The sequence below is a fragment of the Manis javanica genome, chromosome 2 (assembly GCF_040802235.1).
Source record: "Manis javanica isolate MJ-LG chromosome 2, MJ_LKY, whole genome shotgun sequence".
Taxonomy (NCBI): Eukaryota; Metazoa; Chordata; class Mammalia; order Pholidota; family Manidae; genus Manis; species Manis javanica.
The window spans coordinates 83,732,169-83,759,042 of NC_133157.1; the positions used below are offsets into that span (position 1 = coordinate 83,732,169).

Here is a 26,874-nt window from a genome sequence, read left to right on the forward strand (position 1 = left end):
GATTGTCATCTGCCCTTTAATTTTATTTTCAGTATCATCCCTTTTTTTCTCAGTGTAGATTTTTGGTTATTCATTGTAGTCCTTAATATTTTCTTCTCTTGTCTTTATGTTTACATAGAATTTCTCCATCAAGACATCAAACAAGTATTTTCTACATATTTTTTCTGTTTTCAACCCCTACCTCACCATGAAACTTTTGAACCCATCCGTCGTTTATTTTGGTGCATGGAAAACGAAGGCTCAACTTTTGTTTTTATTCCAATATGGTCTGGAACTTCAAAAATCCATCTTACATTAGTAACCTCCATGACCATGATCCTTTCCTCAGAAAATCTGAGTAGTTTGCCAATGATTTAGTGTTCTCTTTCTCAGGTGCTTTTGTTTTTGTTTTGTTTTTTGTCTTTCGCTACACCAGTGAAATATCCGAATCTGTCATACATAAAAGAGGTAGTAGTTTGATTGGTAGCAGGATCAAGGAGTGGAGCCCAGGAGCCCTAAGCAACCCTACCTCCACCCTGGCTTAGCTGCCATCACACCCCAGGAGGAGCCACAGCTGCCCCTGCTGCCCCAAGTCACTGTCACTACAAAAATGAGCAGTGAGGCTAAGACCCAGCAGCCCCTGCTGGCCCTGCCCTCGGCGCTGCTGACACCAAGCCTGGCACCAGGGGCAGCAGTGCAGGGCAGGGAAGAGAGGCTCTGGTGGCCTTACCTTGGTGGTGCCAGCTGGTGGGGACAAGAAGGTCATCCCACTGAAGGTTTGGGGAAGAGTAAAATGGCTCAGTGCAAGAAACGAATATGGTTTCATCAGTAGGAATGACACAAAGAGAGATGTACATGTACCCCAGACTGCCACAAGGAAGAATAACCCCCAGGAAATGCCTTCACAGCCTCATAGATGGAGATGCTGTGGAAACTGATGTTGATGGAAAAAAGGGTGCAGAGGCAGCGAATTTTACAGGCCCTGGTGGAGCTGCAGTGCAAGGCAGTGCCACGCGGCAGCCCGTAGCCATCAGAGACACTGTCCGTGTGGCGGGGTCCTCCCCGCGATCACCAGCAGAACCGCCAGAACAGTGAGAGTGGGGGAAGCACGAGGGATCGGAGAGCGCTCCTGAAGCCCAGGCCCGCAGCACGGCCCCGCCGCAAGGGACGTTCCCACCTCGCTACACGCCGGGACCCTATGGGCATCGGCCGCAGCATTCCAGCCCTCCTGCGCAGGGAGGAGACGGAGGGTGCTGACAACCGAGGTGCGGGAGAACGAGGTAGCCCAGCGAGACAGAGTATGTGCTGGGGTTACGGACCATGGCCTGCAGGGGTCCTCCACGCCCAGAAGGGCTAGAGAGGGCGGCGATGGAGAGGAGAGGAAAATCAAGGGGGTGCGACCCAAGGTCAGCAGCCACCTCAAGGTCTGTACCTGCACAGCCTCAATCACCCACACAGATGCCCAGAACACCCCAAACCACAAGGTGGCACAGAGACAAAAGCAGCGCATCCCCCAGCTGGGAATCCATCCGAGGCCGCGCAGGGCGGGGCTGAGTCAGTGCAGGTGACCGTCCCTACCACCTTCCGGTTTAGTCATCCGACAAGAGGCAATGAATATGAAATTCTAGCCCCTAGAAGAAATGAACAAAAGATTGGAGCTAAAGCCTGTAAGTGCTTGCTTTTTACCTATTGACCAGATAACCAGAACTATCTGCATTATCTTGCAGCAAGGGGTTTTTACTATTTTCACCTAAATATGTCTCTTTTTGGTAATGACAAATGTTTTTTTTTTTCTTTCAAACCTTGTTTTTCTCAATACATCTTTAAAGTTTTTAAAATTGTTTCAAGTATGGTCAAGTTGAGATTTTTACGATCCTCATTTTTTTTTTTTGCTATCATTATCCTCATTTTTAATTTGTAATAAATTTACATTTGATTTTCCAAAAAGTCTACAAAGGGCAAGCACCTGTGAATAAAGGTCTTAGATAATATAAATAAATAAATAAAAATAAAAGAAGCGGTGACTGTTTTTTATGGTCCCCTATGAGTAAAGTTAGTGATGATTGCAAGGGTCAGCCTGGAGGCTGATATGCGACCTATGAAACGTGCCACCCATGTTAGCCCAGATTTTTTGTGTCTTCAATGGCAGAGCCCCTGAGTAGAACACGACACAACTGCTATCAGTGCATTTTGTGGTTGTGGCCTTTGTGCCTGTGACTGCGATGTCAGTGAGGTCCCTTCTTAACTGTCACTGGGGCATCTGCACTGCAGGCCATGAAGGGGGTGTAGGCGAGGCCCACAGGTAGACCACACCAGGTAGCTACCAAGGCAGTGAGATACAGTTACAGCCAGCCATGGATCCAAAATAAAGCCACCACTCATTCCAGACCTTGACAGGAAAGAGGGCAAAGCAAGCCACTAGTGGAGAGACAGGAGCAGGGGGGAGGCACCTACCTGCAGGCTTGGAGGCCAGGAGATAAGGTGGGACCTGGGTGCAGTTGGAGGGGAGTCTGGAATGGCATCTTCTGAATAATCTCAGCAGTCCACACTGGGAGAGGCCACCAGCATGGGCTCCCCAATTCCCAGAGACCAACAGCTACAGCCTGACTCTCACCTGCAGGTGCAGCCTGGGTCGCCGTTGCTGGATAAAGTCTTCAGTGCGTATCTTGGACACAGATGAAAGGGGCCTGTCAGACACAGAGAGAAGGTCCTGAGCTGACTTCAGCACCCCCACTACCTCCTTTCTGGTCTGCGATTATAACCCACGAGCACATACATTTCATTTTCTCGATTCACAGTATGAGCTCATTGATGTAAACTGCACAGAATATACAATTCAGCAGTTTAACAAACTGAAAGTGGGCTGTTGCAGCTTCTGGTGCATGAATAATGTTTACACCTGTCACTGTGTCTCATTCCAGAGCATTACCATCACCCCAAGAAGAAGCCCTACACCCAGCAGCAGTCACTTCCCTCTCCCTTGGCTCAGCCCCATGTACCACCAAGCTGCTGCCTGTCTCCATGGATATGTACATTTCCATGGTGTTTTGATGCTTAATGAACTGGGTGAAGCTATTCCTGTGAAGTGATCAATTTAAAAGTGAAGCAAGTTTACCCCATTACCTGGCCAGAGGCACCTACTCCTCTCTGGGTGGTCGGTGTGAGCACACATAACCCTGTGACAGACCAGGTACTGAGAATAATGGGCATCATGAGGAACAAAGCTAAATGCCATGCAGGGGCGGGGGGACATGATAGCCTTTCTACTTTCTTCTTTCTCAGCCCTGCAAGGAGAACAGGAGTCTCCACAACTCTGGATAATTCATGATTCACTTATTCATTCCTTCATTTATGCATCAACAAACTTTCACACAGGGCCTCCCCTGTGCTAATCACAGTGCTGGGAAGAGGAAGGTCTGGACTGGCCCCCAGTTCAGGGTCCTGGGCAGATACAACCATGTGACACTCTGACATTCAAAATAACGTTCTGGCTTTTAATGGGAAGCTGTTGGAAAGGTTCTTTGTGTACCCAGAGAAACCACCTCCAGGTATGACTAGTGAGGCATCCATCCTGCCACCCTGCCTCCATCCTGGTCTCATACCCTGGCCTCCTATTCCATCAGTCCCGACTGACTTCCAGCTCCCTACAACCACTTCTTGGGGCCGTGGCATGCAGCCTGAAGTGGCCCCTTCTCCCTCACCCAGGAGAAGCCTCTTGGCTTTAGCCTATTAATGTCCTTGCATCCATGAGACTATCTTGCTGTGATCTGTCCTGAAGTTCCCTCTCCAGCAGGCCTACACATGTAGGTTTCCATCCTGACCTCACCAACTGTAGGGTGACTGAGTGAGGCTCTTGCCCTCTGGACTAGGAGCCCACTTGAGGGGCACACGGTGTCCCTAGCACCAAGTACAGGCAGCAAGCTCAAGGAAGAGGTGTTGTACAAATGACTGGACTCAGAGGTGAGCCGCAAGAGGGTGCCCACCTGCCTCTATATCTCAGTGTGATTTCAGACCTGGGGGACCACTGCTTCCAGTTCTAAACCCTGGAGGTGCTGATTTATTGCTGATCTCTCCCAGCTAAGTGCTTTTCTTAGCTTATTTACTTACTCTTCAACTTTTTCCAACAACCACCATGCAACAAACACAGCTCTCCTGAAGGCTCTGAAGTTCCTACCCACCTTCTCTGCAGAACTCTGACCACTTTCCCTTTGGAACACTGCCCCTTAGTGGGCACTTTGGAAATTGATGGCATTGGTTTTCTTTCTCAATAGGGTCGGGGAGGAGGGGTATCCTACTGAGTGTGTGCCAGGTATCCCAACTTTACACAGAATGACCAGAGCAGCAGAGTGCTCCTCGGACCACCTGACATCTGAGTGTCTGATGAGGAGGTCTGTACATGAGCAAAACCTGTTTGTGACCATCTAACCTTAGGACTGAACTGTATTGTACAATTGACTCAGAAGGATTTGGGGCCATGGTTTTATGCATACTTGCTTTTTCAACAGTACACTTATTCATAAATTGATGTAAGTGTATATATATTTGATTGTCCATGAACTCAACCCTCACTTCTGAAAACATGCCAGCACACAGCTGCAGTGTGTACTGTTGTCCAGCCCTCCGACATCCATGGGTGTCTGCAGGTGATATGTTCTGAGCTTCTGTTGTTGGGCCCACATTTCTGCCAGTTCACTATGTCTTGATGAAAGTTCAATAAAAGAATCTTGAAATAAAGATGGAGTTTTTTGTGTTTTTTTTGAGAGGGTATCTCTCATATTTATTAATCAAATGTTTGTTAACAACAATAAAATTCTGTATAGGGGAGTCAATGCTCAATGCACAATCATTAATTCACCCCCAGCCTAATTCTCATCAGTCTCCAATCTTCTGAAGCATAACGAACAAGTTCTTACATGGTGAACAAATTCTGACATAGTGAATAAGTTCTTACATAGTGAACAGTACAAGGGCAGTCATCACAGAAACTTTCGGTTTTGATCACTCATTATGAACTACAAACAATCAGGTCAAATATGAATATTCGTTTGATTTTTATACTTGATTTATATGTGAATCCCACATTTCTCCCTTTATTATTATTATTATTTTTTAATAAAATGCTGAAGTGGTAGGTAGATGCAAGATAAAGGTAGAAAACATAGTTTAGTGTTGTAAGAGAGCAAATGTAGATGATCAGGTGTGTGCCTGTAGACTATGTGTTAATCCAAGCTAGACAAGGGCAATAAAACATGCACGGATGCAGAAGATTTCTCTCAAAACAGGGGGGGTGAGGTTCTAAGCCTCACCTCTGTTGATCCCCAATCTCTCACCTGATGGCCCCCCTGCGACTGTGCCGGTCTTAGGTTGTTCTTCCCTTGAGGAATCTTACCTGTCTCTGGCTAACCAGTCATCTTCCGGGGCCATACAAGGAAATGTAAAGTTGGTAAGTGAGAGAGGAGCCATATTGTTTGAAAAGGTTAGCTTTTTACTTCTTTGCAGGTTTATGCCCTGTGGCTTCTATGCCCAGCATTTGTCTTGAGGTATCTTTACCACTTGGAGGAGTTATGATACTCGGTGAATTCGATATGAGGCACGAATTCTATTTAAGGGTTGTAATTAGGAAGAAAGAAGAAAAGCTATAGAGGTAGCAGATGGAAGAAAACATGGGAGGATTGATTATTTCTTTGACATATCTTCTTGTAGAGTAACTTAAGTATGTATAGGTTTTAAACTACTAAGTAAATTGCACACACACATTAACATAATAGGAATACAGTTACATAACCAAAGCAGATCTATAATTACCAGCCACCTCCAGTGAAGCCAAGAAAACCAGTTAGGCACCTAGGCATTTGTGAAAATTTGTCTATGATATGATGGATATTGTCCAACTGTACTTGAACAGTCTGAGAGAAATCAGACAAATTATAACAACCCATTCCTGGGAACTGTTCACATCCCATATGTTCTTTTAACAGTAGATAGTCTGTAGTTGTAAGATTTTGGAGCGCTACAACCTGCACTTCTCGTAATTCTTGGTTGAGTTCCAACAGTATAGATCCAGTCAAATTTGTTGCTTTACTGAAAGCACAGGCCAGCTTAGATATCTCCTTCTTCATTCCAATGGCAAGTCCAGGAACCGGTGGGATGGATGCAGCTACAACTGCAGCATCGCCTGGCTCTTTGTTGAGGTTTTTTGATGATCATCTTTTGGTATGACTCTTCCAGAGAGTGCTGATGTTGGAAGTTCTTCTTCATATCGTATCTTAGTTCATTTTCTGGGTAGCCAAATTAGGCTTTGATCCTCTGTATAAACACAACCAGACCCTTTGTCCACACTTTGATATGCCCTTTATACCATTGTGTAGAACTCATTGGAGGTCACCACACAGGAAGTGCTTTTTTTTTTAAGAGAAAGGAATATTCTCAGAAAAGTGTACCTCCATAGCCAATCATCTGATACCCTTTAAGTGATCAAAATTAAGGATATTTAAAGCATGCATTAATCGTTGATTTATAGTTAGTTTTATCCTATCAATAAGAAATCCCCCTTCTCTAGTCTGTTCCACTGGTCTGTGGCTCTGTTCTTGTGCCAGTACCAAATTGTCTTGATTACTATGGCTTTGTAGTAGAGCTTGAAGTTGGGGAGTGAGATCCCCCCTACTTTATTCATCTTTCTCAGGATTGCTTTGGCTATTCGGGGTCTTGGTGTTTCCATATGAATTTTTGAATTATTTGTTCCAGTTCATTGAAGAATGTTGCTGGTAATTTGATAGGGATTGCATCAAATCTGTATATTGCTTTGGGCAGGATGGCCATTTTGATGATATTAATTCTTCCTAGCCATGAGCATGGGATGAGTTTCCATTTGTTAGTGTCCCCTTTAATTTCTCTTAAGAGTGACTTGTAGTTTTCAGAGTATAGGTCATTCACTTCTTTGGTTAGATTTATTCCTAGGTATTTTATTCTTTTTGATGCAATTGTGAATGGAATTGTTTTCCTGATTTCTCTTTCTATTGGTTCATTGTTAGTGTATAGGAAAGCTACAGATTTCTGTGTGTTAATTTTGTATCCTGCAACTTCGCTGTATTCCGATATCAGTTCTAGTAGTTTTGGGGTGGAGTCTTTAGGGTTTTGTATGTACAATATCATGTCATCTGCAAATAGTGACAGTTTAACTTCTTCTTTACCAATCTGGATTCCTTGTATTTCTTTGTTTTGTCTGATTGCCGTGGCTAGGACCTCTAGTACTATGTTAAATAACAGTGGGGAGAGTGGGCATCCCTGTCTAGTTCCCGATCTCAGAGGAAAAGCTTTCAGCTTCTCGCTGTTCAGTATAATGTTGGCTGTGGGTTTATGATATATGGCCTTTATTATGTTGAGGTACTTGCCCTCTATTCCCATTTTGCTGACAGTTTTTATCATGAATGGATGTTGAATTTTGTCAAATGCTTTTTCAGCATCTGTGGAGATGATCATGTGGTTTTTGCCTTTCTTTTTGTTGATGTGGTGGATGATGTTGATGGATTTTCGAATGTTGTACCATCCTTGCATCCCTGGGATGAATCCCATTTGGTCATGGTGTATGATCCTTTTGATATGCTGTTGAATTCTGTTTGCTAATATTTTATTGAGTATTTTTGCATCTACATTCATCAGGGATATTGGTCTGTAGTTTTCTTTTTTGGTGGGGTCTTTGCCTGGTTTTGGTATTAGGGTGATGTTGGCTTCATAGAATGAGTTTGGGAGTATTCCCTCCTCTTCTATTTTTTGGAAAACTTTAAGGAGAATGGGTATTATGTCTTCTCTGTGTGTCTGATAAAATTCCGAGGTAAATCTGTTCAGCCCCGGGGTTTTGTTCTTGGGTAGTTTTTTGATTACCATTTCAATTTCTTTGCTCGTAATTGGTTTGTTTAACGTTTGTGTTTCTTCCTTGGTCAGTCTTGGGAGGGTGTATTTTTCTAGGAAGTTGACCATTTCCTCTAGGTTTTCCAGCTTGTTGGCATATAGGTTTTCATAGTAGTCTTTAATAATTCTTTGTATTTCTGTGGAGTCTGTCGTGATTTTTCCATTCTCATTTCTGATTCTGTTGATTTGTGTTGATTTTCTTTTTCTCTTAATAAGTTTGGCTAGAGGCTTATCTATTTTGTTTATTTTCTCAAAGAACCAGCTCTTGGTTTCGTTGATTTTTGCTACTGTTTTACTCTTCTCAATTTTGTTTATTTCTTCTCTGATCTTTATTATGTCCCTCCTTCTGCTGACTTTAGGCCTCATTTGTTCTTCTTTTTCCAGTTTCAATAATTGTGATGTTAGACTATTCGTTTGGGATTGTTCTTCCTTCTTCAAGTGTGCCTGGATTGCTATATACTTTCCTCTTAAGACTGCTTTTGCTGTGTCCCACAGAAGTTGGGGCTTTGTGTTGTTGTTGTCATTTGTTTCTATATATTCCTTGATCTCTATTTTGATTTGTTCGTTGATCCATTGATTGTTTAGAAGCATGTTGTTAAGCCTGTATGTGTTTGTGAGCCTTTTTGTTTTCTTTGTAATTTTTATTTCTAGTTTTATACCTTTGTGTTCTGAAAAATTGGTTGGTAGAGTTTCAATATTTTGGAATTTACTGAGGCTCTTTTTGTGGGCTAGTATGTGGTCTATTCTGGAGAATGTTTCATGTGCACTTAAGAAGAATGTTTATCCTGTTGCTTTTGTATGTAGAGTTCTATATATGTCTATTAGGTCCATCTGTTCTAGTGTGTTGTTCAGTGCCTCTGTGTCCTTACTTATTTTCTGTCCAGTGGATCTGTCCTTTGGGGTGAGTGTTGTGTTGAAGTCTCCTAAAATGAATGCATTGCAGTCTATTTCCCCCTTTACTTCTGTTAGTATTTGTTTCACATATGCTGGTGCTCCTCTGTTGGGTGCATATATATTTAGAATGGTTATATCCTCTTGTTGGACTGAGCCCTTTATCATTATGTAGTGTCCTTCTTTATCTCTTGTTACTTTCTTTGTTTTGAAGTCTATTTTTCTGATATTAGTACTGCAACCCCTGCTTTCTTCTCACTGTTGTTTGCCTGAAATATGTTTTTCCATCCCTTGACTTTTAGTCTGTGCTTGTCTTTGGGTTTGAGGTGAGTTTCTTGTAAGCAGCATATAGATGGCTCTTGCTTTTTTATCCATTCTATTACTCTGTGTCTTTTGATTGGTGCGTTAAGTCCATTTACATTTAGGGTGACTATTGAGAGATATGTACTTATTGCCATTACAGGCTTTAAATTCATGGTTACCAAAGGTTCAAGGTTAGCTTCTTTAGTATCTTACTGCCTAACTTAGCTCACTTATTGAGCTGTTATGTACACTGTCTGGAGATTCTTTTCTTCTCTCCCTTCTTATTCCTCCTCCTCCATTCTTCATATGTTGTGTGTTTTGTTCTGTGCTCTTTTTAGGGGTGCTCCCATCCAGAGCAGTCCCTGTAAGATGCCCTGTAGAGGTGGTTTGTGGGAAGCAAATTCCCTCAGCTTTTGCTTGTCTGGGAATTGTTTAATCCCTCCATCATATTTAAATGATAGTCGTGCTGGATACAGTATCCTTGGTTCAAGGCCCTTTTGTTTCATTTTATTAAATATATCATGTCATTCTCTTCTCACCTGTAGGGTTTCTGTCGAGAAGTCTGATGATAGCCTGATGGGTTTTCCTTTATAGGTGACCTTTTTCTCTCTAGCTGCCTTTAAAACTCTTTCCTTGTCCTTGATCCTTGCCATTTTAATTATTATGTGTCTTGGTGTTGTCCTCCTTGGATCCTTTCTGTTTGGGGTTCTGTGTATTTCCCTGGTCTTTTCGATTATTTCCTCCCCCAGTTTGGGGAAGTTTTTAGCAATTATTTCTTCAAAGACACTTTCTATCCCTTTTCCTCTCTCTTCTTCTTCTGGTACCCCTATAATATGGATATTGTTCCTTTTGGATTGGTCACATAGTTCTCTTAGTATTGTTTCATTCCTGGAGATCTTTTTATCTCTCTGAATGTCAGCTTCTATATGTTCCTGTTCTCTGATTTCTATTCCTTCAATGGCCTCTTGCATCTTATCCATTCTGCTTATAAATCCTTCCAGGGTTTGTTTCACTTCTGTGATCTCCTTCCTGACATCTGTGATCTCCCTCCGGACTTCATTCCATTGCTCTTGCATTTTTCTCTGCATCTCCGTCAGCATGTTCATGATTTTTATTTTGAATTCTTTTTCAGGAAGACTGGTTAGGTCTGTCTCCTTCTCATGTGTTGACTCTGTGATCTTGGTCTGCCTGTAGTTTTGCCTTTTCATGGTTCATGGTGATAGAGATAGTTTGCAGAGCTGGTACGAGTGATGGCTGGAAGAACTGCTTTCCTTCTTGTTGGTTTGTGGCCTTCCTCTCCTGGGAGAATAGCGACCTCTAGTGGCTTGTGCTGGGCAGCTGTTTGCAGACAGGGCTTCTGCTTTCTGCCCTGCTGCTATGGAGTTTATCTCTGCTGTTGCTGTGGGCGTGGCCTGACTCAGGCTGCTGCTCCAAAATGGTGGAGCCCCATTGGAGGGGGAGCGGCCGGGAGGCTATTTATCTCTGTAAGGGGCCTCCGTGCTCCCTGCTGCCCAGGCGGTTAGAGTGCCCAGAGATCCCCAGATTCCCTGCCTCTGGACTAAGTGTGCTGCCCTGCCCCTTTAAGACTTCCAAAAAGCACTCTCCAAACCAAAACACGAACAGCAAAAAAAAAAAAAAATTAAATTAAATAATTAAAAAAAAAAAGAAAAACGTATGATTTTCTTTGTCCTCAGGCACTGGTCTCAGGCACCCACTCACTGGTCCTGCTGCCCTGTTTCCCTAGTATCCAGGACCCCACGCATGCACTGTGTCTGCACTCTGGTCCGGATGGCTGGGGCTGGGTGTTCAGCAGTCCTGGGCTCCTTCTCCCTCCTGCTCAGACCTCTCTCCTCCCACCGGGAGCTGGAGGGACCCGCTGGGCTGGGGTTTGTATCTTACCCCCTTCACGAGGCACTGGGTTTTCACAGGTGTGGATGTGGTCTGGATGTTGTCCTGTGTCCTCTGGTCTCTATTTTAGGAAGAGTTGTCTTTGTTATATTTTCATAGATATATGTGGTTTTGGGAGGAGATTTCTGCTGCTCTACTCACGCCGCCATCTTGGCTCCGCCTCCCTGGGATTTGGTTTTTTAACTTCTCATTCTAGTGTGGCATTTGTAGAAATTCTATGGTTTTACTCATGTATGGATAAAATGAAAGTTCCTGTGGCCCGGATTCTCTCCAAAGATGGAGTTTTATTTGAGCCTGGCTAGGGACTTATAAGCCTGGAAATATTGACTCCCATGGACAGGAGAAATGTTTCAAGGAGCCCAAGTCGTACAAAGGTTTCTAAATTCTTGGAGAGACAGGCAAGAAAGACAAAAGTTCAAAAGGGATACATTCTATTTACATAATACATGTGATGCTAAAAAAAGAAAGGCTGGGTCCAATATGCATTTTGGCACCAAACAGTATTAAGGGGAAGGGCAGTCTTCTATGTCTGTGTCCCTAAGCAGGAATTCTGACAGTGAAGTTCACCAGTCCACATGGACTATGACTTTGTCTCACCAAACACATTCACACTGAGCATAGATGAGCTACATGGAGATGTGGTGATGAGGATTTGTTCTAAAAGGCATTTTCTACAATAAATTTTTAGTTGATACAGTAAAAAAGAGATTCACATGTACAACAGTATATGGCTTTTTTTCTGTAAATTCTGCTTATACAAATTAATATCTAATGTATAGGTATATTTTTCTCTATGTGAAAGGGTTTCACAAACTGTCATTTAACTTGACATAAAGTATAAAGAAAGGTTGAAGTAAATGACAAAGAAAACTTCAAGAAAAATATGGTCAATACTGAGAAAGGCATAACAATCCATGATGCAGAGTGGGGAGGTAAAAGCAGTTTCTACTTTCCACACTTCCTCCTTTATTAAGCCAAAGTTGGTGAAAATAACCCATTTCTGTGGGTTGGAGAAAGGCTTCAGAGGGATGAAGACTCCCTGACTGGGGAGACAGGAAGAGAGCCTCACAGTACTGCACCTTCCCTGGACCCCACCCAGCCCTGCCATTTCCTTCTGAAGACTTGGGCCTTGCCTTGGCCTGAGTTTTGGGGGTGCCACTTCACCCCACATTCTTCCACAATGTGCTGCCACCCTCCTGAAACAGTGAGAGCACACCTCTGCCAGGGCTCTGCACTCCTCGCCCACCCACCTTTGCTGAGGACGAACAGGAACCACTAGATTAGATTATGCTGGTCTCAGGATTCACGAGGACTCGAACTGAAAACTGACGGACTGAAAGACGCGGGGTGAAGCTGAAAACCCAATGGGAGACTCGCTTTAAAGCTTCTCTGTGAACCTCCCTCCAGCGCACAAATTGGGTAATTGATGGCTCTGGGTCCGCAGGAAGGCACGGGACCCTCCTTGGCGCTGTCAATGTGTCGGGGCGGTCTTCCTCCTCAGTAAACTGAAACAGGCCGACTCACCCCTAGAGGAGCTGAGCAGCAGCCTGGACTAAGCCCCATACAGACCTTGCCCCCGCTCCCGACAGCCCTGCCCACAGGCCTGGGCAGCCAATCGCAGCATGGCCCGGAAGTGGGGTGTGGATGGCGGGCTGATTCCCGTTTAAATAGTGAACTCCGGGACACAGCCTCAGTGATCCAAGAGCCTTACCTGCCAGTGGCACCTGAGCACCTGCGCCCACCACGGGAGAGCACACAGAGCCAGGGCTCGACGCGGCGATGCCTCTCAGGGGACCGCGCCTTTGCCAGCCTTGGGGGTTGAGGAGGGGGTCCCAAGAGTCCCCGCCCCCGGGCCGGCCGCGCCGCACTGGGCACCTTGAGCTCAGCACCTCAAGCTGCAGTGCCTGCCCCTCCCCGTGCCAGAGGCAAAAGTGTCTGGAAGCTGCGGGGACCTGCAGCAGGCGCCCTCTGCACATCCTACATCCTGACCGCCTCCCCGGCCATGTGTAAATACTGGGGAGGATGCAGTAAGTGTTTTTACTCCATCTTGTGGCTCTAACATCTCAGAAGAAAGTAGTGTGGCTTGTTAGAAGGATTGCTTTATCAGATACTCATTTACTTTTGTTTCTTAGATTTTTAAACGTGCATCCTTCCCTCCTACCGACTGTCCTGGGCTTGAGTGGTCTTGGCTGCTCCGCAAGTGGCCGGTGGCTTAGATGCACTATAGTCCCAGTGGAAGGCAACACAGGGGAAACTATACGGCAAAGTTGATAACATCGGGAAATGTCTAGAGGGACCTGGAAGAGAATGGTCGGTGCTGTTGGGAGTTTATAGAGGACAGCAGCTTAATGAGGCCGCCTCTCACAAAGGCAGTAGTAATCACAGCACCCATTGCTGAGCAGAATGTGTGGGTACATCCCTGTTGTGTGGGTGTTGGAGGTCAGAAGTATAAAGCCATCCTGGCCATGGATTCTTTTCCTGTCTGCAAGTACACGTGGTACTGGTGAGTATATTTTAGATAGAAATAAAAATGATGGGTGATATACTGTACTCTAGAATGAAGTAGGGAGGAGGCCACTGTCGAGAAGAATATGAAAATGATTGACCAGCAAAGTCAGGAATACAGACAAGGAAACCACAGCTTCACAATGGCAATGAATGCCTTTGGTGACGTAGTGAGTGTGGCGTGCATTGCTGACCTTGGGTGCTTCCTCTCCTCAGTACTTTATCAACAAACCCCTCTTCTTTTTCTCACATTCTATTTCCTTTTCCTTGAAGACCAAGGAAGAAATCAGACAGGTGAGGAATGGCCTTCAAGAGCAGAAGCACAAGACAGGGAAAGTGTTCCCAGTACCTACCCCCACCCCGCCATCTCCGCCATCTGGGGACTGGAGAGAGAAAGGCTATGTAACTCCTGTGAACAACCAGGTAGGACAGAGGACAGTATTGAGCAGGTCTCCTTCCAAGATTCTAAAAAGTTTTCAGATAAATGGGCCGTTGTGAAAGTCCTGCTATTTGTTCTGCAGATGAAGAGCTTTTTCATTTTGTTTCCAGGGACATTGTGCTTCTGGTTGTGCATTTAGTGCAACTGTTGCCCTTGAAGGAATGATGCTCTCAAAAACTGGTAAACTTGTTTCACCGAGTGAGCAGAACCTGGGGGACTGCTCTGGACCTCTAGGAAACAAGGACTGTCACAGTGACCTAACGGATAGTGCCTTCTGGTGGCCTAATGGATAGTGCCTTCTGGTATGTTAACCGCAGTGCAGGCCTGCACTCAGAGCAGTTCCATCCATGTCATGCAAGGATGAATGGGTTTCCTTATCTTGTTACTGTTCCAGCTCTGCTTTCAAAAGTTGAGCACATTCAGGGAAAACAGATACTATATTTACAAATCACACTTTAGATTGTATTCTATATCTGCAAACTGTCAGAACTGTCTCAAGTTTACTAGTCTTACACAGTTCTCTCTTTAGTTGTCCCTATTTTTTTTATTATGTGCAGATGTATATATCTTTCCACATACACTTAAGATTTCTCCAGAGTTAAAAATTTCTTATGGAAAAGCACACCAAAAGTGTCTGAGTAAACACCAGCTAATATTTCTTCTTCAAAACAACCGATATCATTTCACTTCCTGGTATGCTTTATGACAAACTTGACTCTAAAATCATTAAGTGAGGGAACTGTCTTTCCCTCACTTTCCCCAGGAGGTGGATGGGAGTACTCCACTCTCTTCCATTTTCCCTCTGAAAAGCTGGATCTTGCCAATACTAGCATGAGCTTGCTCTTGCCCAAGTCCCTGGCATCCTGGAGGTCAAGAAGCAGGATGAGGCCATTATGAAGGGAATGGTATTGCTGGGGCCCAGCTCTGTTGGTTTAGATACAAGCCTGGAGTCCTTCCATTTTTGACTATGTAGAACCCCTTGGCTCGTGTAATGTGCTCAGTACTGTTTCCTTGGGCTGACATCCTAAAAGTACAATGACAAGGTTTTATTAAGTGGTCTTTTTATGCCTCCTGAAAAGTAGATTACAAAAATAATTGTACCATTTTACATTTGTGTTAGTTAGATGAGATCATAATACCCTAGCCTAAATAAAATAAGACCTTGATTTTAAATCTTACTGAGATTTATGTCTTTAACAGGATTTTGAGATGCTTCCCTGACTGCAGATGATAGGGAAACCACATAGTGTCACCTGGAGGTCTTCACACAAGCACTGAACTTTACTTTCCCAAGCATTTATTATGATTCATGCTGCAGCAGCAAAGACCTTGATCACAGTGTTCTGGTGGTTGGCTCTGGCTCTGAAGGAGTAAAATCAGATGATAATAAATACTGGATTGTCAAGAGCAGATATAAAATGCCAACAATTCTTGTCTTTGCAATTGGAAAGGAACTCCTTTTAGGAGTCAGTATTTAGACAAAGGTCTTCAAACACTGAACACACTTCTGCAATCCCAGAAATCTTTATCCTATGTAGAATGAACATAGGATATTTTGTTGGATTTTTTTATTTTTTTATTTTTTTTTTATTTTTATTTATTTATTTATTTTTTTTTTTTTGAGAGGGCATCTCTCATATTTATTGATCAACTGGTTGTTAACAACAATAAAATTCAGTATAGGGGGGTCAATGCTCAATGTACAATCATTAATCCATCTCAAGCCTAATTCTCGTCAGTCTCCAATCTTCTGAAGCATAACGAACACGTTCTTACATGGTGAACGAATTCTTACAGAGTGAATAAATTCTTACATGGTGAACAGTACAAGGGCAGTCATCACAGAAACTTTCGGTTTTGATCATGCAATATGACCTATAAACCATCAGGTCAAATATGAATATTCATTTGATTTTTGTACTTGATTTATATGTGGATCCCACATTTCTCCCTTTATTATTATTATTATTATTATTATTATTATTTTTAATAAAATGCCGAAGTGGTAGGTAGATGCAAGATAAAGGTAGAAAACATAGTTTAGTGCTGTAAGAAGGCAAATGTAGATGATCAGATGATCAGGTGTGTGCCTATGGACTAAGTATTAATCCAGGCTAGACAAGGGCAGCAAGACATCCACGGATGCAGAAGATTTCTCTCAAAGCAGGGGGGGTGAGGTTCTGAGCCTCACCTCTGTTGATCCCCAAATTCTCACCTGATGGCCCCCCTGCGACTGTGCCTGTCTTAGGTTGTTCCTCCCTTGAGGAATCTTACCCGTCTCTGGCTAACCAGTCATCTTCTGGGGCCATACAGGGAAATGTAAAGTTGGTAAGTGAGAGAGAAGCCATATTGTTTGCAAAGGTTAGCTTTTTACTTCTTTGCAGATTTATGCCCTGTGGCTTCTATGCCCAGCACTTGTCTCGAGGTATCTTTACCACCTGGAGGAATTATGATAATCGGTAAATTCGATATGAGGCACGAATTCTATTTAAGGTTTGTAATTAGGAAGGAAGAAGAAAAGCTATAGATGTAGCATATGAAGGAAACTTGGGAGGATTGATTATTTCTTTGACATATCTTCTTGTATAGTACCTTAAGTATGTATAGGTTTTAAACTACTAACTAATTTGCACACACATATTAACATAATAGGAATACGGTGACATAAACAAAGCAAATCTATGATTACCAGCCATCTCCAGTGAAGCCAAGAAAACCATTTAGGCACCCTAGGCATTTGTGAAAATTTATCTATGATATGATGGATATTGTCCAACTGTACTTGAACCATCAGACAAATTAAAGCAGCCCATTTCTGGGATCTGTTCACATCCCATATGTTCTTTTAACCATAGATAGTCTATAGTCATGAGATTTTGGGGTGCTACAACTTGCACCCCTCCCAACTCCTGGTTGAGTTCCAACAGTACAGATCCAGTCAAATTCGTTGTCTCACTGTATGCACATGCCAGCCTAGACATCTCCCTCCTCCTTCTTATGGCAAGTCCAGGAGACGGTGGGCTGGATGCAGCCACAACCGCAGCATCGTCCGGATCCCTGTGGAGGCTTTTTGATGATCATCCCCCGGCACGAGTCCTCCAGAGAGTGCTGATGCCGGAAGCTCCTCCTCATATCGTATCTTAGTTCATTTTCTGGGTATCCAAGCTAGGCCTTGATCTTCTGCGTAGAAACAAACAGACCCTTTGCCCACACTTTGACATGCCCTCTATACCACTGTGCAGAACTCATTGGAGGTCAGCACACAGTAACTGCTTTTTTTTTTTTTTTTTAATTAAGAGAAAGGAATATTATCAGAAAAGAGTACCTCCATAGCTGATCATCTGACACCCTTTAAGTGATCAACATTAAGGATATTTAAAGCATGCGTTGATCTTTGATTTACCAATAGTTTTATCCTGTTAAGGAGTAATCCCCCTTTTCTTTCTTTCTTTCTTTTTTTTTTTTTAAATTTTTAATCTACACTTACCTGAAGAATACTATGTTTACTATGCTCTCCCCTATATCAGGTCCCCCCTAACAACCACATTACGGTTACTGTCCATCAGCTTAGCAAAATGTGGTAGAGTCACTACTTGTCCTCTCTGTGTTGTGCAGCCCACCCTCCCCTTTCTCCCTCCCCCCCATGCATGCTAATCTTAATACCCTCCTTCTTCTTCCCCCCCCTTATCCCTCCCTGCCCACCCATCCTCCCCAGTTCCTTTCCCTTTGGTACCTGTTAGTCCATTTTTGGGTTCTGTAATTCTGCTGCTGTTTTGTTCCTTCAGTTTTTCCTTTGTTCCTATACTCCTCAGATGAGTGAAATCATTTGGTATTTCTCTTTCTCCGCTTGGCTTATTTCACTAAGCATAATACTCTCCAGCTCCATCCATGTTGCTGCAAATGGTTGGATTTTTCCACTTCTTATGGCTTAGTAGTATTCCATTGTGTATATGTACCACATCTTCTTTATCCATTCATCTACAGATGGACATTTAGGTTGCTTCCAATTCTTGGCTATTGTAAATAGTGCTGCGATAAACATAGGAGTGCATCTGTCTTTCTCAAACTTGATTGCTGCGTTCTTAGGGTAAATTCCTAGGAGTGGAATTCCTGGGTCAAATGGTAGGTCTGTTTTGAGCATTTTGATGCACCTCCATACTGCTTTCCACAATGGTTGAACTAATTTACATTCCCACCAGCAGTGTAGGAGGGTTCCCCTTTCTCCACAGCCTCGCCAACATTTGTTGTTGTTTGTCTTTTGGATGGCAGCTATCCTTACTGGTGTGAGGTGATACCTCATTGTAGTTTTAATTTGCATTTCTCTGATAATTAGCGATGTGGAGCATCTTTTCATGTGTCTCTTGGCCATCTGTATTTCTTTTTTGGAGAACTGTCTGTTCAGTTCCTCTGCCCATTTTTTAATTGGGTTATTTGTTTTTTGTTTGTTGAGGCGTGTGAGCTCTTTATATATTCTGGACGTCAAGCCTTTATCAGATCTGTCATTTTCAAATATATTCTCCCATACTGTAGGGTTCCTTTTTGTTCTATTGATGGTGTCTTTCGCTGTACAGAAGCTTTTCAGGTTAATGTAGTCCCACTTGCTCATTTTTGCTGTTGTTTTCCTTGCCCGGGGAGATATGTTCAAGAAGAGATCACTCATGTTTATATCTAAGAGGTTTTTGCCTATGTTTTTTTCCAAGAGTTTAATGGTTTCGTGACTTACATTCAGGTCTTTGATCCATTTTGAGTTTACCTTTGTATATGGGGTTAGACAATGGTCCAGTTTCATTCTCCTACATGTAGCTGTCCAGTTTTGCCAGCACCATCTGTTGAAGAGACTGTCATTTTGCCATTGTATGTCCATGGCTCCTTTATCAAATATTAATTGACCATATATGTTTGGGTTAATTTCTGGGGTCTCTAATCTGTTCCACTGGTCTGTGGCTCTGTTCTTGTGCCAGTACCAAATTGTCTTGATTACTATGGCTTTGTAGTAGAGCTTGAAGTTGGGGAGTGAGATCCCCCCTACTTTATTCTTCTTTTTTAGGATTGCTTTGGCTATTCGGGGTCTTTGGTGTTTCCATATGAATTTTTGAATTATTTGTTTCAATTCATTGAAGAATGTTGCTGGTAATTTGAGAGGGATTGCATCAAATTTGTATATTGCTTTGGGCAGGATGGCCATTTTGATGATATTAATTCTTCCTAGCCATGAGCATGGGATGAGTTTCCATTTATTAGTGTCCCCTTTAATTTCTCTTAAGAGTGACTTGTAGTTTTCAGAGTATAAGTCTTTCACTTCCTTGGTTAGGTTTATTCCTAGGTATTTTATTCTTTTTGATGCAATGGTGAATGGAATTGTTTTCCTGATTTCTCTTTCTATTGATTCGTTGTTAGTGTATAGGAAAGCTACAGATTTCTGTGTGTTGATTTTGTATCCTGCAACTTTGCTGTATTCCGATATCAGTTCTAGTAGTTTTGGAGTGGAGTCTTTAGGGTTTTTTATGTACAGTATCATATCATCTGCAAATAGTGACAGTTTAACTTCTTCTTTACCAATCTGGATTCCTTGTATTTCTTTGTTTTGTCTGATTGCCGTGGCTAGGACCTCCAGTACTATGTTAAATAACAGTGGGGAGAGTGGGCATCCCTGTCTGGTTCCCGATCTCAGTGGAAATGCTTTCAGCTTCTCGCTGTTCAGTATAATGCTGGCTGTGGGTTTATCATATATGGCCTTTATTATGTTGAGGTACTTGCCCTCTATTCCCATTTTGCTGAGAGTTTTTATCATGAATGGATGTTGAATTTTGTCAAATGCTTTTTCAGCATCTATGGAGATGATCATGTGGTTTTTGTCTTTCTTTTTGTTGATGTGGTGGATGATGTTGATGGATTTTCGAATGTTGTACCATCCTTGCATCCCTGGGATGAACCCCACTTGGTCATGGTGTATGATCCTTTTGATATACTGTTGAATTCTGTTTGCTAATATTTTATTGAGTATTTTTGCATCTACATTCATCAGGGATATTGGTCTGTAATTTTCTTTTTTGGTGGGGTCTTTTCCTGGTTTTGGTATTAGGGTGATGTTGGCTTCATAGAATGAGTTTGGGAGTATTCCCTCTTCTTCTATTTTGTGGAACACTTTAAGGAGAATGGGTATTATGTCTTCTCTGTGTGTCTGATAAAATTCCGAGGTAAATCCGTCCGGCCCCGGGGTTTTGTTCTTGGGTAGTTTTTTGATTACTGTTTCAATTTCTTTGCTTGTAATTGGTTTGTTTAACTTTTGTGTTTCTTCCTTGGTCAGTCTTGGGAGGTTGTATTTTTCTAGGAAGTTGTCCATTTCTTCTAGGTTTTCCAGCTTGTTGGCATATAGGTTTTCATAGTAGTCTTTAATAATTCTTTGTATTTCTGTGGAGTCTGTCGTGATTTTTCCATTCTCATTTCTGATTATGTTGATTTGTGTTGACTCTCTTTTTCTCTTAATAAGTTGGGCTAGAGGCTTATCTATTTTGTTTATTTTCTCAAAGAACCAGCTCTTGGTTTCATTGATTTTTGCTATTGTTTTATTCTTCTCAATTTTGTTTATTTCTTCTCTGATCTTTATTATGTCCCTCCTTCTGCTGACTTTAGGCCTCATTTGTTCTTCTTTTTCCAGTTTTAATAGTTGTGATGTTAGACTATTCATTTGGGATTGTTCTTCCTTCTTCAAGTGTGCCTGGATTGCTATATACTTTCCTCTTAAGACTGCTTTCGCTGCATCCCACAGAAGTTGGGGCTTAGTGTTGTTGTTGTCATTTGTTTCTATATATTCCTTGATCTCTATTTTGATTTGTTCATTGATCCATTGATTATTTAGTAGCATGTTGTTAAGCCTCCATGTGTTTGTGAGCCTTTTTGTTTTCTTTGTAGAATTTATTTCTACTTTCATACCTTTGTGGTCTGAAAAATTGGTTGGTAGAATTTCAATATTGTGGAATTTACTGAGGCTCTTTTTGTGAGCTAGTATGTGGTCTATTCTGGAGAATGTTCCATGTGCACTTGAGAAGAATGTATATCCTGTTGCTTTTGGATGTAAAGTTCTATAGATGTCTATTAGGTCCATCTGTTCTAGTGTGTTGTTCAGTGCCTGTGTGTCTTTACTTATTTTCTGCCCGGTGGATCTATCCTTTGGGGTGAGTGGTGTGTTGAAGTCTCCTACAATGAATGCATTGCAGTCTATTTCCCTCTTTAGTTCTGTTAGTATTTGCTTCACATATGCTGGTGCTCCTGTATTGGGTGCATATATATTTAGAATGGTTATATCCTCTTGTTGGACTAAGCCCTTTATCATTATGTAGTGGCCTTCTTTATCTCTTGTTACTTTCTTTGTTTTGAAGTCTATTTTGTCTGATATTAGTACTGCAACCCCTGCTTTCTTCTCACTGTTGTTTGCCTGAAATATGTTTTTCCATCCCTTGACTTTTAGTCTATGCTTATCTTTGGGTTTAAGGTGAGTTTCTTGTAAGCAGCATATAGATGGGTCTTGCTTTTTTATCCATTCTATTACTCTATGTCTTTTGATTGGTGCATTAAGTCCATTTACATTTAGGGTGACTATTGAAAGATATGTACTTATTGCCATTGCAGGCTTTAGATTCGTGGTTACCAAAGGTTCAAGGTTAGCTTCTTTAGTATCTTACTGCCTAACTTAGCTCGCTTATTGAGCTGTTATATACACTGTCTGGAGAGTCTTTTCTTCTCTCCCTTCTTATTCCTCCTCCTCCATTCTTCATATGTTGTGTGTTTTGTTCTGTGCTCTTTTTAGGGGTGCTCCCATCTAGAGCAGTCCCTGTAGGATGCCCTGTAGAGGTGGTTTGTGGGAAGCAAATTCCCTCAGCTTTTGCTTGTCTGGGAATTGTTTGATCCCACCATCATATTTAAATGATAGTCGTGCTGGATACAGTATCCTTGGTTCAAGGCCCTTCTGTTTCATTGCATTAAGTATATCATGCCATTCTCTTCTGGCCTGTAGGGTTTCTGTTGAGAAGTCTGATGTTAGCCTGATTGGTTTTCCTTTATAGGTGACCTTTTTCTCTCTAGCTGCCTTTAAAACTCTTTCCTTGTCCTTGATCCTTGCCATTTTAATTATTATGTGTCTTGGTGTTGTCCTCCTTGGATCCTTTCTGTTGGGGGTTCTGTATAATTCCATGGTCTGTTCGATTATTTCCTCCCCCAGTTTGGGGAAGTTTTCAGCAATTATTTCTTCAAAGACACTTTCTATCCCTTTTCCTCTTTCTTCCTCTTCTGGTATCCCTATAATACGAATGTTTTTCCTTTTGTATTGGTCACATATTTCTCTTAGTGTTGTTTCATTCCTGGAGATCCTTTTATCTCTCTCTATGTCAGCTTCTATACGTTCCTGTTCTCTGGCTTCTATTCCTTCAATGGCCTCTTGCATCTTATCCATTCTGCTTATAAATCCTTCCAGGGATTGTTTCACTTCTGTGATCTCTTTCCTGACATCTGTGATCTCCTTCCGGACTTCATCCCACTGCTCTTGCATTTTTCTCTGCATCTCATCCCATTGCTCTTGCATTTTTTTCTGCATCTCTGTCAGCATGTTCATGATTTTTATTTTGAATTCTTTTTCAGGAAGACTAGTTAGGTCTGTCTCCTTCTCAGGTGTTGTCTCTGTGATCTTTGTCTGCCTGTAGTTTTGCCTTTTCATGGTGATAGAGATAGTTTGCAGAGCTGGTACAAGTGACCGCTGGAAGAGCTTCCCTTCTTGTTGGTTTGTAGCCTTTTCCTGGGAGAATAGCAACCTCTAGTGGCTTGTGCTGGGCAGCTGTGCGCAGACAGGGCTTCTGCTTCCTGCCCAGTTGCTTTGGGGTTTATCTCCGCTGTTGCTGTGGGCTTGGCCTGGCTGGGGCTGTTCCTCCAAAATGGTGGAGCCCCGTTGGAGGGGGAGCAGCCAGGAGACTATTTATCTCCGTAAGGGGCCTCTGTGCTCCCTGCTGCCCAGGGGGTTAGAGTGCCCAGAGATCCCCAGATTCCCTGCTTCTGGTCTAAGTGACCTGTCCTGCCCCTTTAAGATTTCCAAAAAGCACTCTCCAAACCAAAACAACAGCAGCAACAATGAAAGAGGGAACAGAAACAAAGAGAAAAAAAAAAGGAAAAAAAGGAAAAAACAAGCGATTTTTTTTTTTTTTTTTTTTTGTCCTCAGGTGCCGGTCCCAGGCACCCGCTCACTGGTCCTGCTGCCCTGTCTCCCTAGCACCAGGGTCCCTGTCCTTTCAAGGCTTCCAAAAAGCACCCACCCACCGGTCCCGCAGGGAAGGAATGCTCAATATTCTTTGTCCTCAGGCACTGGTCCCACGCACCCGCTCACCAGTCCCGCCGCCCTGCCTCCCTAGCACCGGGGTCCCTGTCCCTTCAAGGCTTCCAAAAAGCACTCGGCAAAAAGAGAGAAAAAAAAGGGGAAAAACGCGCGATTTCTTCCGTCCTCAGGTGCTGGTCTCAGGCACCCACCCACCGGTCCCACAGGGAAAAATGCGGGATATTCTTTGTCCTCCGGTGCCGGTCCCAGGCACCCGCTCACCAGTCCCGCCGCCCTGCCTCCCTAGCACCGGGGTCCCTGTCCCTTTTAGGCTTCCAAAAAGCACTCGCAGAAAAGAGAAAAAAAAAAAGGGGAAAAACGCGCGATTTCCTCTGTCCTCAAGTGCCGGTCTCAGGCACCCGCCCACCGGTCCCGCAGGGAAAAACGGGGGATATTCTTTGTCCTCAGGCGCCGGTCCCAGCCACCCGCTCACCAGTCCCGCCACTGTGCCTCCCTAGCACTGGGGTCCCCGTCCCTTCAAGGCTTCCAAAAAGCGCTCGCCAAAAAGAGAAAAAAAAAAAAAGGGGAAAAACGCGCGACCTCCTCCGTCCTCAGGCACCGGTCTCAGGCACCCGCCCCCAGGTCTCGCAGGGAGAAACGCGGGATATTCTTTGTCCTCCGGCGCCGTTCCCAGGCACCTCCTCACCGGTCCCGCCACCCTGCCTCCCCAGCAACGGGGGCCCGTCCCTCTAAGGCTTCCAAAAAGCGCTCGCCAAAAAAAAAAAAAAAAAAAAAAACCGCTCCGGTTTCTCTCCACCCGCCGGGAGCCGGGGGGAGGGGCGCTCGGGTCCCGCCGGGCCGGGGCTTGTATCTTACCCCCTTCACAAGGCGCTGGGTTCTTGCAGGTGTGGATGTGGTCTGGATGTTGTCCTGTGTCCTGTGGTCTCTATTTTAGGAAGATTTTTCTTTGTTATGTTTTCATAGCTCTATGTGTTTTTGGGAGGAGATTTCCACTGCTCTACTCACGCCGCCATCTTGGCTCCGCCCCCTATTTTGTTGGATTTTAACATTAAGTTACTGTTCTCAAGCTTGCCTGGGTATTGATACGGTTTTGGTACCACTGCATTTCTAAATTTGAAAAGTTCCCTATTTTCAAAACACATCTTGCCCCAAGAATTTCTTTTCCTATCTCTCATTTTGCATTTCTGTTGAAGGTTTGGGTGATAGAAGTTACGTGCAGGATTATAATTCAACCTTGAGGAAGAACTGCCTGATTCTTTCTGAATCTGTCTGCCCTCTAGTGCACTGCTAAGTCTCAGGTATTACTGTTAATAAAGATAAATGTGTCTGATTCTTTGTATAAGTTGGAAACCATCCCTTCTTGCAGCTGGGTGAAGACTGGAAAGTGAGTGGCTGCATAAAGATGGCCAGAGAACAGAAGAGACACCCTGGAATTGTCACCATGGCCAGCTTTCCAGTTGTATGAGATGATGGTGATAAAGAAGGACTTCACTGAGAGCAGAACATCCCTGCTGGGAGGAATTTGTCTTCAAACTGACCAGTCCTTACTGTGTGTGGGACAAAACACTTGAATCATTGAGGTCTGGTTTGTGACTTTAATTCAGTACCTCTTCTCTAATTACTTGGTAATCAGCTTTGTATGATTCTCTTGTTTAAACTATAATGTTTTAAATGGGTGGTAAATCTTCACCTTTTAATATAAAACTTCATTTCATATGCAGAGGTTGTTTTTTTCTGGCTTTACTACATTAACTTTTCATATCCTCAAAACATAAATAGACTCAACAGACATAACTATTTGTGCCAGTGATCCATTAGGCACATGGCTGAATGACATCTGACTCTTCTTGTTATAAATATGCAGATCTTATGCCAGCTGTACATTGGCTGAGTTTGACTCCAGTCTTGTATGGGGCAAAATATGATAAACCATATACAGACGAAGGTAAATTATTTTAGTGAATTAAAAATGCACACTTTATAAAAGAGACCATGTGTATATATGAATTCCAAATAGAAAAGGGCCTTAGAGATCATGATCATTTAATTCAGTGGTTACTTCCCAACCAAGGTACAACATCAGTGTCACTGAGGCAGTATCTGGTCCATCTTCCCCAAGTACCAGCAGAGACAATGTGGCCACTTTGTGCCCAAGGAGGGACTGGACACAGTAGATTGCCAGAATGTGTTGGGTCTATGAGAGATGAAGGGTCAACTCCCAGATGTGTGGCTATTCTTCAAAGTAGAGCTGTGGGCTCAGAGGTGGGGAGATGTGTGAGGGCAACCAAGTGACAATCTGAGGCCGAATTTATACCCAGCTACCTAATGTCTCTAGTTATCAGGAAAAAAAGGAGAAAAACTCCCTACATTCAGCAGGCTAAATAAGCACATACTTTTATTTGCTCTCTCTGTGTTAAAATTCTCATGCTCACAGTCAAGGAGGTGTGAAGAGTTTGTGGATGTATTTAGTTAGTTGTGCCTGTAAGTCCTTGTGTGGCCATGAGGAGGAGGACACCTGGGGTCTCGCCTACAAGGCCCCCCGCAGCCTCTGGCTGAGTCCATCTGTGCTGGACCATGTGTCCTGAGAAGGTCCTCAATGTGACTCTCCCTCCTCGGTGATAAAATTCACTTCTTTTTGACTTAACAATGACAGGCATTGTGTTTGGAATGGAATTGTGTGGGTTTCTGACAGTTTTATCATTTGTGGCCACAGGAAGATTTGGGAGGCTCTGGGCTGATCCCTTTCTGCCAGATGGGCCATGTTGAATCAGCCAGAATGGATGTAGCAGCCCCTGTGTCACAGCCCTGGCTGTGTGACATGCCCTCTGCCAGGTCAACATCATGCAGAGTGATGCTGTGCAGTCTGCACTGCTCCTGGAGCCCAGCAGGCTCTGCACGAAGGTTCTTGGGAGGCTTTGTTTTTATCCAGACCCCAAGTCCCTGCACCATTACAGGGGTCACTACACCAGGGAGGACATACAGCACCCGGAGAACCACAGCCACATGGAGAAGATGCTGCAGATCCTACATGCCATGGACATCTGTGCAGGAACCCAAGCAGATGGTGGACATCCCTGCCTGATCAAGACAGACAACATGCACCATTCCCAGATGATTTGTCTAGGGGACAGTTCCAGAGTATGGAACTGTGTTACTGTGGACACCTGACCTCTGCCCAAGTTGCAGCTTTCACAGCATCCAGGGGTGCCTGTACCAGTGGATCCACCAGCAGAGCCGAGGGGGATGTGACATCTGCCTGTAGGTGAAGGGCTGTAAGGTTGCCATCCACAGGGCCAAGTTGCAGATGCTCCTGGTCAACCACAGCCAGGGCACCCAGGTTCAGGGCTGTGGTCTAGAGATGGGGAAGACCAATGCTGCCCCCTGCTGGACACAGCATGCTGCACCACTAAGGGCGTTCTGCCCACCACGCTGCAGGGGCTGTTTGTTGACTAAGAAGCAGGACCTGAGATCCACCAGCTGAGAGACACCACAAGACACAGGACTTTTTCCGGGCTCAGACCTTGAAGGAGACCTCGCTGATTGGCACCATGGGTGGGTGCCAGGAAGGCTTCAGCAGCACCGTGGGCTTCGGGTGTCAGGACATTTACTCGCAGGCCAGCCT

The 26,874-nt window shown here is 43.7% G+C and overlaps 1 protein-coding gene and 1 pseudogene across 1 annotated transcript; both read left to right on the top strand.

Annotated features, from left to right (window-relative positions):
* The first annotated feature begins 589 nt into the window (after positions 1–589).
* Positions 590–12,811, top strand: LOC108404829 (Y-box-binding protein 1 pseudogene; annotated as a pseudogene).
* Positions 12,812–13,577: 766 nt separating this feature from the next.
* On the top strand, positions 13,578–26,420 carry LOC108404828 (procathepsin L-like). Its single transcript, XM_073219954.1, is given in 5 exon segments — positions 13,578–13,664; positions 13,768–13,917; positions 14,044–14,181; positions 14,183–14,287; positions 26,085–26,420. Coding segments are annotated over 5 exon segments (813 nt in total). The 5' UTR covers positions 13,578–13,580.
* The last annotated feature ends 454 nt before the right edge of the window (positions 26,421–26,874 follow it).